Source organism: Lonchura striata, chromosome 2, assembly GCF_046129695.1.
Source record: "Lonchura striata isolate bLonStr1 chromosome 2, bLonStr1.mat, whole genome shotgun sequence".
Lineage (NCBI taxonomy): Eukaryota > Metazoa > Chordata > Aves > Passeriformes > Estrildidae > Lonchura > Lonchura striata.
Genome location: NC_134604.1, coordinates 28,024,489 through 28,039,209, shown reverse-complemented (window position 1 = coordinate 28,039,209; position 14,721 = coordinate 28,024,489). Strand labels below are relative to the sequence as shown.

The window sequence follows — 14,721 nt, the reverse complement described above, 5'->3', positions numbered from 1 at the left end:
ATGTGTATATCTAAAATACTTTTCATTAACATTTTTTTCCTCAGTAGCTGTACAAATATTGATAGAATAGCCATGATTTGTGGCTTTGTCTGTAGTCATGGGCTTTTTAATTTTCAAGGTCCTCACATTCCTTTTCTCAGCATTAGAAATGTGCCAAGGTTTTTGATACAAGAAACACACTTTTGTATGATGGTGCCTAACAAACTCTGCTCTTCACCTGTGTAGGAAGGCTGTCGAGGAGGAGAAACACAGGGATGTTACATCCCATCAGAGGAGGCTTCTTTATCCTCCAGCTGCACGATGAGCTGCTCTATGAAGTTGCAGAGGATGATGTCATCCAGGTACAGCCCTGCAGCTCCTCTCTCAGCTCTGCTGTGTTCCTGTATTTCAAACAAGCCTTCCTTCTAGGAGCTCACATTCTCTTCCCTGGATCTCCCCTCCCTGGGTGCCGAAAGGGCTGTGAAAACAAAGTTCAGTTGGATGAAAAAAACATGTTTGCATGCTTGATCCCTTGATTTTCGGATTCAAGCCATCCCCACGGCTGAAGTTCATTTTCAGTGTGTGCTTTGTTGCTTGTAACAGCAATTCATGCAACTTCTCTGTGAGGCTTGATGAGTGAAGTGGCTTAGTATTGTTGACAGGTATAGGGGGAAGTGTTTCCTCATCTGGAGGTATTTTTGCCTTCCTGTTTATGCTCTGGTGCCTAACTCAGAACATGCATTATAACAGCTGTGGTTTGTACTCTGTGCAGGGAAAGGAGGATTCTGTCCTTTTGGTACTTGTTTCCTCACTCCCTACCTCCTTGTCTTCCTGGTGGGAGCATTATGGTGCTGGTTGGCAGTGGGATAGGTACAAGGAATGTGCTTTGTAGTTTTTAAGTGCCCTTAATGTCTGTGTGTGTGCTTCTCCTCCCTAAGGCACTTCTGGGCCTGGGCACAGAGGAGTCTCTCAGGAGCAGGAGTTTGAGCTGGGTGTTGGCAGCTCAGTGTTTCCCAAGTCCTGAGCACGGACACAGGGAGGCTCCCAGACTGTGCTTCCATATCTTGGAATACCTTTCTTCCACTTCTCCACAGGCACATCTCTGATGACAAAAGGTCATCTCCTGTTGGCAAGCAGTAGCTCCTAGTCTGACAAAGCTTTCAGCAGTGCTGACTGGCCTGAGCATGCATGTATATATTAATAAATATGTGCTAATAAAAAAAGTGAATATATTTATTAATAATATCGATGTGTTCATATAAGTAGAAACAAAAGATTTGATATTTTTGTCTTGAATCTCAGCTCAAGCTTTTTCTCAATTTGCCAGCTTTGTTCAGACATCTGCTGCTTCAGTCTAGGCAGGCTGTTTTTGAGACAAAAAGGCTCCTAATATTCTTCCTATAGAAGACTAAAATCCCCTGAGTATAGGCTTTAACATTTTTAGATACTGACTCCAGTTTATCATGGTGCTCCCAGGAGAACTGGAGACAAGTGAATGGATTTTCTTTTTATTTATTGTATTCTATTTATTTCATTAACTACCTCAACTTCAAGAGTAATTATTACCAGCTTTTCTAACTCCCTTCAGATGTATTTCTCCATAGATTTTTCTGGGCAGTTGCTTAAACCAGCAGGTTTTCCTGTCTGCCCTGCAGCACAGCTGCAGTCCCTGGTTCTGGGTGCAGCAGCCCTAATCAGATGTTCTTTGCTGGTGCCATGTACTGGACTTGTGACCATGCTCAGAGAATCTCCTCCTGTATGGTTCATGTTTCTTTTCATCTGCTGGGCCCCAAACTTGATCAAGGCTGGAATGGTTTGAATAGAGTGGAAAATTGATTTGTGTATCATGCAAGTGACATTTTCTATGTTCCAGAATTTCATTTCCTTGTTTTCTCACAGCAGCATGCCTTGCTTAGGCCCTGTTCCATTTTGAATCTCTGATAACCCCGTTTTTTTCCTGCCCAGGCAGTTATTTTTCATCCTATTTTTGAACAGTAGATTATTTTTGTCCTAATTCTCTACCCTGCTTCTTTCTACTCTGTACTTCTCCGTGCTGAATTACATCCTATTTCAAAGCACTTTTCTAGGTTATCAAGATCATTTTGAAATGCAGTATGTGGGGGCATAGGGGTTTGGAAGACAGATTTTCCCCTAGTTCTTCATGCTGTTGTAAAATCCTGTGCTCTGATCTCCTCAAGCCCCTCCTCCATTCCCCAGAAAAAGCTATGGAGGAATTTCTATGGTGGCTACCTGTCAGAAAATTAGGAAAAAACATGAAAGGGTCAGACAGCTTGAATAGTTCCTCTGCTGCCAGGGTGGCTTCTAGCTGAGCTGAGGAATCACCATAATTTCAAAGCCTATTTTCACTCTGCTGTGGAAAGGTTCATGGGATGGGTATGGATTGAAAGAGTCATTCAAATTAGCAATCCAGGACAGACTGGATTCTGCATAGGTCTTGGGGGAGGAAAGGGGGTACCTATGTCCAGGGGAGGTTTTTATAGTCAGGAGAAAAAAAATCCAGTCTCTTGTAATCCAAACTGCTGCAGAAAGAAATAATTTCTGGTCTCCTAACTGTGTATAGAAATGAATGTTTTCTTAGGAATACTTTTGGAGACCAGAGAACAGTTACCTCATCTTTTTACTAGAGGGCAGGAGTTGCCTTAACTAAATAGTGAGGGGGAACCTGGGCAGTATTTGTAGCACCCACATGGAATGTGACCTGCTTTCCCAGAGGTTTCTAATTTGTGTTTCACAGAGTGCTTTTCAAGCTGGCACAACACGGAGGAGCCACCGTTCTTTGCTTCTGGCAAATTTGTGTCTTGCTTTCAGTACCTTGAAGTTTTCAGAACAGGCTCCAGGAAACACTTAAGAATTGTGCAGCTAAGTGAAAGATGAGACTCTTCAGGATCTCAGGTGTTTAACAGGAAGTTAATCTTGGCCCCTTCTTTGAGGAGTCTTAAACACTGCAGAACCAGTCAGAGCTCTGCGCTGCAGAAAATCTCCCTGGCTTTATACAGTTTCTCCATTCATAAGCACTAATCAGGATTTGGTTGCATTCCCATTGGTGGTAAGTCAGTGCAAATAAATGCAGGATAGGATTCCAGGTGCTTGTCTGCCCCAGCTATTGACAGAAACCCAGAGCACTGAAGCTGTGTGTGTGTCTGATGCCTGATGTTTTCTTCTAGGTGGCTCAGATCGTGAAATGTGAGATGGAAAACGCCATCAAACTCTCCGTGAAACTGAATGTTAAAGTGAAAATTGGCCCCAGCTGGGGAGCCCTGCAGGACCTGGAGCTGTGACACTGCTGTGTGACTTTCCCACTGTGGGGAGGCAGGAGGCACCATGGGCTGGGCAGGGTGAAGGTCTGGGATCACCTGCTGGCGGTGTGATCCTCCTGTGCAGTGCTTCTACTGGCAGGGTACCAAGCTGCCTTCTGAAACGTGTGGTGGAAGCTGGTATGAACTCACCAAGCCAAACCATCCAGAGCTCAGTCAGAGCACTGAAGCATGTTTAAACTGTGAAATTATTAATTGTTAAAAAAAAGGATATTTAAATTAATTCTGTCAAGGGTGCTTCATCTTGTATAAACCTCCAATGCCTAATGAATTTATTACGTATGAAATGAGCTGGATTGCATTATTAAAGCAAGGTGCAAACATAATTTGGCAGAGACTGTGTATAATTGTGTGGGGCAAAAAGAGTCATTGTGATTGCACTTGATGTAGAATTTTGCAGGCCTTTTCCAGGATTATCTTGTACTGGATTCTGATGATGGCACTCAGGTGCTGAAGTGGCTTTATAGTTGGCTGGATTTCTCACTGAGCAGCTGTCAGCATTCACAGTGAGTGGAACCTATGCTTAGTTGGCCTCTGGCTTTTAAGGAAGCCTTTTGGTGACTGACTGCTGGAATTCATCCTACTGCTACCTTGCAAACTGGCCTCAAGAGGAATATCTTGGAACCTCTTAATACCAAATGACCAGCAGAAACATTTTAAAGAATGAAGCTCCATGAATTGGTTAAAAACTTCATGGCAATGCATATTTTTGTGAAGAAGGAAACTCTCTCAGTCTGGCCAGCTGACATGGCAGCCTTGCTGGTGTTTGAGGTCTGGTGTGCTTGAGAGGAATCATTAGGCTGTGGTGGGTGACCTGTGGCTCTTCCTTCAGAGACCATTCTCCTAAGGAAGCCTCACACCTGCCTGTTGGCAGCCCCACTAAAACCTGCTCAGATTTCCCCCACTCTTTGCCTCAGTGCCTTTGGCTCTGACCCTGTGTTCACTCAGTTTTCCTGGGAGTTTGGGCTTGTCAAGCTGAGCCGGGATCAGATCCTTCAAAAGAAGGGGCAAGGAAGGAGCTTGCAGGGAATTAATCTGCCACTGTTTGGCATCACTTTCCCCACTAATACCTTCTGGTCTGGCTAAATCTCACATCACAGGTTTTCATTTCCCTTCCAGACAGCTGTGATGGTTACACAAGTTCAACTGCTTTTGTTAACTTCACATAATGCCTGACCTTGAATTCTGTAATTTTCATTGTCTAGCCCTTGTATCTTACAAGAAAGGGAGGACAAGTACCTCCCGTCATCTTCCTTATGCCTCTAATTATTATATCATGTCTTTTTCTGCAGTTCCTCCCTAATGTAATCAATCTCCATCTTTCCATTCTTGCCTCCTGTGAGAAGTTTTCAAGCCCCTAATTATCCTTTCATTTCTGAACTTCTGCTGGGTCCTTTTTAAGCAGTGTACTTTTGAAGTTGCTTTTTCAGCCTGATCTGAGAGGATGCACACTTGGCTTTCAGCAGCCTGAGAGGGGGCTCAGGATCGTTAACTTCAGATGTGGTGCTTTTGGCAGGGCTGTTATGCTGACATCAGAAGTAGCCAGCACCAAGGGCTGGAGAACACAGGGAACATTCAAAGATGTTAATGGGGCCTCCTCACAAAAGGCTGCATCCCAGACTCTGATCCACAGAGCAGACATGTGGCACTGAGCCAGAGCCCAGATGAGGCTGCCTTGACTGCCCTTCTCAGAACTGTCGTGGCCTTCTTTCCTGTTCTGTATTCCACCTTATACTGAGATTTTTTTGTTTTCTTCCTGCCTGTTCTATGCCATGACTTTCTTCGACACCTGTCACCTGATGGCTGAGCTCTTTATCCACAGCATTGTCTTTTTTCTTATTTTATTAAAGCTTTTGTTATTAACAGATCCGAGCCTCGGCACCCTGGTGCCCGACCATTTGTGTGTTCTGCCTGTGAAGATGCTGGTTTGGACTCATTATCAATTCACATGGCCTAATGATTTCCTGTCCTGGGTGTCCTGCAGTGACACACCTGTGCTGTATTCCAGGCCTCACTGGGGCTGCTGTCATTTGGGCTGCTTGTTCTTTGGCACATTACAGTATTTCCCTCCCACATGCTGTCTTCAGAATTTCTAAAGCATGGATCTCACACGTATTTCTCAGCAAGCTCTCTAGAAGGGGGTGATGCTAATCAGTAAGGGGATTAACATGTACCCAAACTTATTTTGACTAACAAACTCGATGGGCTCATTTTAATTAAGCAGTAATTTGGAGCAAATGAGAAGATAAGAGGTAGCCACTGTGGCATTTGAGTCGTGTTACTAGGACTGGCTCTGAGCTGTTTTCTGATTGCTGCTATTTACATTCCTCAATTCTGATTAGATTTAACTCTTAGCAAGACTGAGCAGTGAAAGCAGAAGAGGGCTAACTCAGGTAGCAGAGTCACTGTCCAGAACTGCAGAAAAGGGTTTATGTTGTTTTCTGAAGTTGGTAAGAAAGAGCCTGGCAGCTCACATTACTTACCTGGCTTTGCCTGTGGGCTCCTTTCCCCCTGCTTCTGAGGGCATTTTATTAATTCAGAACCTGATAACCTGAATGCAGGTTAGTCTCAGTCTCTGTAGTCAGGATGGGATGCATCTGGTAGTGTTTGTTCCTCAGCTTGTTTGTGTGTTTCTCCCTTCACAGCCCATGCCAGCCTCCTGTCAGCTGGCACAGCCTGGCACGAGGACAGATGAACACTGCAGAAGGGGTAAGAGTTCTGTTTGTTACAGCTGTTGACAGCCTTGTCCCTTGGTGCACACATAATTCCTACTGCAGCCAGCCCTGCACTGCCCTTGCCTGGCTCCTGCACCAGCAGGGATGTGTCTGCCTGCCAAAAGAAATCCAGTTGGGAAGCAGTCCTGCAAATAGCTGTGGGCACTGGGAGTGCCTTGTATGCACATGATGGGGACCTGTGGGACCCAGCTCCTCACAGGGACAATCTGTCCCCTGGGGCTGCTGAGCAGCCTGGTCTGGTTGGTTCCCATCTGCTTCCTACTCAAAATGTGCATTCAGCTGGCTACTGGTACAGGGCACAACTTGCCCAGCCTTGGTAGCAGGAGCTCACACCTTTGATGTTTGCTGCAGCCTCTTGGTCCTTTTCCTCACAGGCAGACCACAAGCTTGTTCTGCCTTGGTTTTCTACTGCAGCTTTTCTTTTCTCCCTGGCTCCTGGAAGCAGTGACAGGCAGCTAATAAATAATGGCGCTGGCAATCTGATCTGCTTTGGTCCTTTTGCTTTTCTCCCATGCTGCTTGCATTTCATGGAGAGAGTTGTACATAGCTGACAAGAGGGAGAGGGGAGCTCAGCACCTTTGGCTGACATTTGGAGCTTTTCCTGGCACAGCAGTTCAGATGTGCTGCTGGGAAGAGCCCTCACCTCACCCAGAGCTCACTCCTGCCCTTCCCAGAGCTCAGCCCGTGGGAGCTGAGCGTTCATCCTGAAGTGGGAGTGACAGGAAGGGCTCTTGGCTGGCTGGTAGCCCTGGTCCAAGGCTGGTGACATTCCTGGGGCTGGTACGGCAGTTAGGAGCCCCATGTGAGCTCCCTGGCATGGAGCATGGAGCATCAGCTGGGCATAGGTTCTGTCCTGGCAGGAGCTGCTGGAGGAAGGGAGGTGACCATCCCCACCCCAGCAACAACTACAACTGCAATTTTTGTATCCCTGAATGAGGAAGGTAAACTCCAAAGACTTTACACAAACCATGCACCTTTGGAATACTATAAAGAATGTAGGAATAAAAGTTGGAAAAAAAGAGATTACACCATCTAGTATCAATTCTTTCCTTTATTTTCTTTCCCTCTGTGTTTTTATTTTTTTTAAGTTTTTTTGGTTGTTAATGGGGGCTGGAGACAGCCTCACTTTAAGATGCCTTAGCTTTGTGATACTGATTTAGGAGACCTGTGGAAACAGGACATGGTTAGCACAGGAGTGTGTGGTTCACCCCAGACCAGCCTTTGTTCTGAGACAGGTAATGACTCATCAACAAACCACACACACACTCAGCCCACATTTCCTTGACACTGAATCTGAATATTTGTTGCTATTTAAAAAAGTACAATGTTTGATTTGTTGATTTAATCACAAAACAAAACACATGGATGGAAACACTCATTTACGTGACTATTGCTTATACACCTAAGAGGAAGAGTTGACTATGGATGTCCACAGGCAGTTCCTTCATGAGAGAGTTTGCTCTTACCAGAGCCTTCCAAGGCAAGAAACCATTCAAGACTGAACTATGCTGTGCTTGAATTCACCTTTGGGCTATGGGAAAGGATGGATGGGGCAGGGCCCAGGCTATTTGAGGGGCATAATTAACCAAAAACTGGGGCTTTGCCTGTGCTGCAACACACACAGTTTATATATGAAGGAGGTCTGAGGATGGAAGCAGCTCTGAAATGATTTCTGTTGAAAAAAAGAGATGCTTTCTATGCCCACCTGAATTGCAGTGGGCACATTCTATGCATGCAGTGTGGTGTGAAAGGGATTCTGGAAAAGGAATATAAACTGACTTAGAGGAGGGTTTATGTGATAATTTTATACAATACATGTAGTAAATAGAGTATTTTTGTTACACATTTTTGTAACAATCCTAGCTGGTACTATGGGGAATGACTAATTGATGTAGATAGTTGAACTACAGAACTGTAAAGAAACTTAAACCCCCTCCCCCCCCAGGTAATTATAGAAAACAAAACCTGATTCTCAAAATTTCAATTGTCATGTCTTTTAATTCAAGGTTTGCAACTGAAGTTAAAGCTCTAGGAATGGATTTAATTTTTTTATTAATAAATAAAGTAGCTTGTACTTCATTGAAGACTTGCCAACTCTGCAGACTTATAAATAATCTAATTTAATGCATTTTTTCCTGTCTATCTACAGCACTAGACATAAGATTACAAACATCTAGTCAAACCCAAAGGTGTGTGTGCTGTTGGAAGTTCTGTGTAACTGGTTTTGAATGTGATTGTGACAGAGCTTCTGGAGAGAAGAACGTGAGAGAACAAAGTACCCAAATGAACAAAGAGCATTTTAAACAGAACCAATACTTCCAGCCAATCTGGCCTGGTGTAGCTGAGGATTGCGAGGCTGAAGAGACATCGAAGCTTGGGATTTTGCTTGAGGTGGTGCTGTCTGAGTGGGGAAAGGTGAAAGCACAGAAAGATTTCAACATCCAGTGACAGCCAATGTCCTTGATTTTCCTCCAGCCAGTCCCAGTCCTCCAGTCTTTCTCAGAGTCAGATGCTGTGCTCCTCGCTGGGAATGCTGCAGCTTCATGCCTGTCACTGACAGCCTTGAGCAGCATTCAGGGCAAGCCTTGCAAAAATCCCACACTCCCCCTCATTTCACAATAAATCACCCAGGCAAGAGTTTTTCCTCCCTCACTGAACTTTTTAAGTGATGGGTTTTTTCCACATACATGGCAAATCTTGATAGAAAGCATTTAACAGTGTGCACTAACAAACTTATACAACATATACATTACATATATATATTATATATATAGAATGTTCTATATACAAACATATACAACTTTTTAGATCTCTACAGACTACAAGAAAATTGATAATTATAGTCACAAGTGGTGAACTTAACAGAAATGGTAATTGGTAACTGTCTGGAAATATGTAAAATATGTAAGAGTGGAAAGCTGTGACCTGATGGGGAGTACTAAAGAAAAGTTGCTTTAAAGTTTAGTATTAAAAATTGTAAATTTGAGGGCTGCTAAATTCTCATTTCTCTGTTGCATAAAAATGCAAATGGAAATCTAGTGGCAGTTTTTTTTTCACCCTGGTGTTAGAGACTCTTGGCAGCCAGAGTCAGCTGGGCCTTGTATAAAAGACTTGTTGAGGACATTTTTCTGTCTGGGTGAGCTGCAGTGATCGGCAGTCAGAAGTTGCTCTTAAATTTTCTTCAAAGAGCCCATGATTCCAATCAGCCGCTGGGACTGCTTCTGACTGCCACACACCAGGGCAGAATGGAAAACAAGCTGGCTGCTGGACATTTTGAATGCTGCCCCAGATGATTTTGTTGGCCAGAGACCAGCAGATTTGGATTACAGGCCAGAGCACAGGCCCAGTGAATACAGGTTGAACTGAAGATCAAATTGCTATAATGTTCTCCTTTATTTCTCATCCTCAATGCCTGGTTAGACCAGGGCTTCCTCACAGGCACAAGTGACTACTTCTGTGACCCAGCTCTGGAAGGAATTCTCCAACCCAGTTCCTATTGGCATCAGATTGGCAAATTTGGCTTATCCTTACCCACATACGCACAGAGAAATCCTCTTGGGTCCTGGACAACTCCAATTCCTTAGCTCTCAGCAGAAGCCCAGGCACTGCTCAGGCTTTGACCTTTTCCCCCTGTAAGTTTCTACAGTTCTGACACCATAGAGCAGTTTCTCCTGTTCCAAAATTGTGGTGTCTCATTCCAAGTTAAGCTAAACCTGTCAGGGCCATCATTTTGATTTTGGTTGCAGCAAAATGTAAAAATCCTGTAAATCATGCAATTCTGTTCTTCTACAATGGGAATTTAAAACTTAACACCTCAAATCTCTTCCAACCCTTTTACTTGTGCAGAGGGCCAATTGTGAGGCCAGACTTGTGGATGGTACAACTTCCTGGGCTATATTTTATTGTAGGTAAAGGAAGGAGAAGGAAAAGATGTCTTTGAGAGGGATCATCTGAACACTGTGATGATACAAACACCAGTAAAGTTAAGGTCTAGGTGGGAGTGGGATGGTGCCTGTCTCCATCAGTGTCCATCAGGATTCCTTGAAGAGACAGAAGATGTTACATTTCTTCAAAAGAAAAAAATTTAAAGGCTGTTTTTCGAGCTTTTCCTCAATTTCTTTTTTCTAATTTGAAACTGTCCAGATACATGAAAACAAGCCTTCAGTGCCTTGTTTCCAAGCCAATCTTGGAAAAATTTCTAACCTAAGAGTTAGCATGTTTGGCAGTGAGTCTTGTAGGATAGGGTGGAGCAGGATAGGCAATAAATCCAGCTTACTGTTCTCTTCTCTGGCTGTGGGTTGCAGAGTTTTCTGCAGCATTCACTGCAAAAACCAAACAAGCCACTCTGAAGCAGAAGCAGAACCTTTAGCAGTGTGAGCAGAGTATAAATTGCCACTCACCCATGGTGTCACTTTACATTTGTGTTCCTATATGTGATGACAATGATTTTCCATGCTCCTCCCTGGCCCACTGTATAGTATTTCTGCTCTAATCTCTCTTTCTCTCAAAGGTTTTGGGGGGGTTTCTGTGCAGGCCCCCTCTCATAATTTCAGCTGAGCATTTAAGCTGCTCTGTAAGCTTCTCTGCAGCCTCTGTGAGCAGTGTTTGATGGGACTGTGGTTTCCCATCTTGCCTTTCCTAACTTGAAGAAATGCTTTCCAAAGCTGGTTTTCTATTCCTGTTACTGGGAAATAAGGCAACCAAGTGATACAGACTCCACGGGGATGAAAAGTGCCATGGCCCCCCTTCAGGGACAACAGATAGATCTAGAGCACATTTTAAAAAGTGTAGGTTAGGATGATGTTTCATGTGCTCTGAATTGCAAGTAAACCATCTATGCACATGTCATAATCATCTTTTTAGATAGTGCCTGTCTAGCTACCTGCAAAATCGTTAGATTTTTGGGGATAGGATTTTAATTTTTTTTTTTTATTTTCTGGTAGGAGTTAAAGAACACTGCCTTGAGCAAGGCTTTTCAAGGGAAATAAATAGCAGATAAAAAGATGCAGCTCAACTCATTTTTATGTGGAGAACAGTAGCAAACATGCTTGAAATGTCCTGGCTTTTTATAATATAACTTTTAAAAAATAAAGATTTTTGTCATTTAAGGTGGTTTTTTTTTTTTCTTGTTTTGGTTTTTTTTTGTGGTTTTTTTTTTTTTTTTTTTTTTTTTCTTCTCAGAATAGAAATAAATCCCATTTTTCTTCGGTCACAACATGCTTCCTTTTCCTTTTTTTTTTTTTTTAAGTTGGCAATTAGTCATGCAAAGTTTTATAAGTGCATTAACATTCGAGTTTGTACAGAATATTTTTAACCAGACGCACTCCCCACAGTTCATACCTACAGCTTCTGCAAAACTACATGCCACAGTGATGGTTGAGTTCCTTTTGGAAAAAAGTCGGCCACCCCAAGAGTCAGCTGTTGGAAAGACCCTCATGATTCCAGCTTCTATCCCACGGTCTGTAAATCTTCTCCTTGATATCCACTGTGATGAATCCAATAACAGTAACAGGAAAACATCTTCTAGGAGAAAAAAACTGTCTCTGGCCAGTGACTGGTAGATCTGGGAATAAAGGTCGCTTCCCTGAACAGTGTTCTTAGTAAAGCCACAAGCAGCTTCTTTGAAAGTCTAAAACTGGTACCACTTTTTGTCCTTGTATTTGAGCATCACCTACAGAGATGGGAAAAAAACCAAACAAATGTCAATCAAACACTGCCCTGCATATGAGAGACCATACATTACCTAGGCCCATTAACCGTCAAACTTCAGAATTAATAAATGCAGAACAATGCAGTACTTCACTAACAATGTCAGCAGGTCTTGAGTCCATTGAGATCTCATATTCAATTTCATAGTTATTATGTTTAAAAAGCGTTACCCGCTATTGCTGATTTTAGAAGATTTTCCCTGAGGAACTTTAACTACTTTTCTTCTTCAAAAATTAAAGGAACTTGCTTTCTATAGGAATAAAAAGACACTTCTCTAGTAGGGCATAGTAGATATGCCCTGACTATATAAACTTCTTGCAATCCAGGGCACATTCTTTCTGCCTCACACTAACAAAAGCCAATAAAAATGTAAAGGTTTTGTCCAGAGATGTGATGCACATTAAATAAAAAATGTGCATTTTGGGAAGTATGCTTTGATGTTGTTTTATCTTCAAGAAAAATAATTTTAGTTTTCCCAGTGTGGGAAAAGTTTCCCAGTTTAACAGCGTGGGATGGAAAAGCTTTCCATTTCCAGCTCCAAGCACAGAAGTTATTCCTATTCCTGGCAAGGCCTATTCTACATAACAGTACCACAGGGCTGTACTAGTAATGTTCTCCTCTTCCCAGTAAGATCTGTAAAGGTTCCTATACACTCATCCACCTACCTGTTTTCTGCCCTACGCATGGTTGTGCTGCATTAAGTGGCTTAAAAAAACAAACCATAACGAATCAGTGAGAAAGGCAAGATGAGAAGTGCCACGTTCTAAATTCAGGGGCTAACAATGGATGCTCATTTCTGGAAACATGAAAGGAAGGGGTGTGTTTATTTTTGGCATTCTGATAGTTTGGGAGCAGGAACAATGCCGTGCCAGCTGACACGAGCACACCTCCAACACCATGATTGGGTGGAGGGAGAGAAGGGCACTTGGCTTTCCCAAAGGGAAGCACAGGCTGGGTCGCAGGGTTGGCAGCTGCCAGTTGCAGGGTATGGGTGCCAGAGTTCCTACCTCATGTGCATGTTTGGAAAACGCCTCTGCGCTGGCCATCATGCTGGCAGTCCTTTCATCCAGCTCGCCCAGCTTCTGTCCCCTCTCGTCCAGGGCAATGCGCGCACGAGTCAGGTCCCCAATGACCCCACCCGCGGCTCCTCTCACGCCTTCGATCCCGCCGGATCCAGGGATGTGCTGCGCCAGGCTGCGAGAGGCTTTTCCTGCTGTGGCCTCGCCAACTGCAAAGGAGAAATGGACAGACAGACAGACAGGGATGAGCTCCTGGCCTGGCTCTGTCAGTGCTCCCCAGGCTCGAGCTGCCACCTTGCAGCAGTGACGTCACTGGAGGGGCAGGTGGCACATCTGGAAGGCTTTGCTCTGCCACCACCACATCTGCAGCACTGTCCTGTGCCCCCCACTCAACTGATCAAAAGAAGCTGCCAAGGTGAAGGAGTTATGGAATGGCAGACAAGGAGCCTCTCCTTCCTCCACTAGGTCAACTTTCTCTTTTCATCAGCCATCTAAGTCTTGTGTATTGCTCCATTCCTAGATGACAAGGGCAGGGGATCTCAAGAATGAATTTCTGCCCAAAACCCCCCAAGCAATGAATTACTCACAAAGCTCCTCCCTGTCAAAAGCTTGTCCGCTTCCTCCAAAAAGTCCTTTGAGGAAGCCTCTGTTTTGGGCTTCTGGTGTTTCCACAGGAGTAAACAAATCCCCAAGCATGTCCTAGTAAAGCCAGAAAAAAGTCCATGTAAAAGGTTAATGAGGTGAAAGTGATTCTAGGTGTTTTCTTGATTTTCATTAACAAGCCACATACACTGGGTCAAATAAACTAGTTTTAAAAGAGTCTGTTGTGTGAACAGCATGGTGTAGGTAATATTTGTGTATTCTGACAAATGTTTGGGCTAACTAGACTCACTCATTCTTTCAAAGGGACTTGGTTTGTCACTACATGTTTGTTACCAGAGAAAAAAACCTGCTGTTAATACAGAATGAAAATACCAGTGATAAGGTCACATTTTGCTTACAAACAGCAGAGGTGACACTATAATTGAATAAACAATTTGTTGTGTATTATGTATTTTGCTTTAGTGATTGTCCAGCCAGGCTGGCCAGTCACTCTGCTTTCTTTTTATAGCACACCTGAGTTCAACACTTGCCAGCAATTCAGAGTTTGGTAGTTTGTCTTGTGGTTGATTTTTTTCTTTTTAAACAAAATTCATTACCTTCCTACAACCTTCCTGCACCCCATTACTGTGCCATCAGCATAGCTAAATAAGACCATCTGCTGAAGGCACTACTCTGGTGCCACATCTTGGAACGGTCACTCCAAACAAATGTCAGGCTCAGATTTATTTGCAGCAGTATTGGGAAAAGCCAGCTCTCTGGAAAAAAACTGATGGGAAAAGTGTGCAGTCCCATTAGTGTTTGAAACCAGGGGGCTTGTGTGCACTGGGAACAGTTTCTGCCCTGTTGCTCAGCTCTGTGTTTGCTCAGCAGGCAGATCCAGCTGCTGTGCTGCACACAGTGCTTGCTGCTGGGGGCTGAGTGCGAGGACAGCGCAGTGACTCACAGCCACTGCTCCTCTGCACAGGCACCTGCTCTGGGGAGAAAAATTACTGCAGCCCTTGGAGCCCAAGTGGAGCTCTCATGCAGCCCAGCTTTGTTTGCTCAGGTAGCAGGTGATACTGGGTTACCTGCTTTCTGTACACACATAATGACCATGCAAACCTTTTTTTGCCTAAAAGCCAAGATAAAAACAGCCACAGTCCAGCAGTACAGAGAAGTAAGGGCTGTTTCCCTTTGCTTGGTAGTTGGATGGTGCTGTTAAGGCTGGTTAAAAAAACAATTTAGCTTGTAACAGCCTCTTGCTGTAGATCCATAGTCTAAGATATACCAGTCAAACCTTTACATTATTTTAAAATTGGCTCCTTGCAAAATAATGTCCTCTCTGGTGGACAAAAGCTGGTG

General features: G+C 43.8%; 2 protein-coding genes across 7 annotated transcripts in view; one reads left to right on the top strand and one right to left on the bottom strand.

Annotated features, from left to right (window-relative positions):
* POLQ (DNA polymerase theta) overlaps window positions 1–3,636 on the top strand; it is a 46,867-nt gene extending 43,231 nt beyond the window's left edge. The window contains exons 26-27 of the mRNA XM_021549058.2: window positions 226–341; window positions 3,165–3,636. Of these exons, the coding sequence (XP_021404733.2) occupies window positions 226–341; window positions 3,165–3,278 (230 nt within the window). The 3' untranslated portion in view covers window positions 3,279–3,636. The remainder of the gene's footprint in view (window positions 1–225; window positions 342–3,164) is intronic.
* A 3,446-nt stretch (window positions 3,637–7,082) lies between these two features.
* The window catches only part of STXBP5L (syntaxin binding protein 5L), a 182,436-nt gene continuing 174,797 nt past the window's right edge, over window positions 7,083–14,721 (bottom strand). For all 6 annotated transcript variants that reach the window (XM_021549139.3, XM_021549140.3, XM_021549141.3 and 3 more), the window contains 3 exons: window positions 13,365–13,476; window positions 12,766–12,986; window positions 7,083–11,720 (listed from right to left, as the gene is read on the bottom strand). In XM_021549139.3, the coding sequence (XP_021404814.2) occupies window positions 11,679–11,720; window positions 12,766–12,986; window positions 13,365–13,476 (375 nt within the window). In that variant the 3' untranslated portion in view covers window positions 7,083–11,678. The remainder of the gene's footprint in view (window positions 11,721–12,765; window positions 12,987–13,364; window positions 13,477–14,721) is intronic.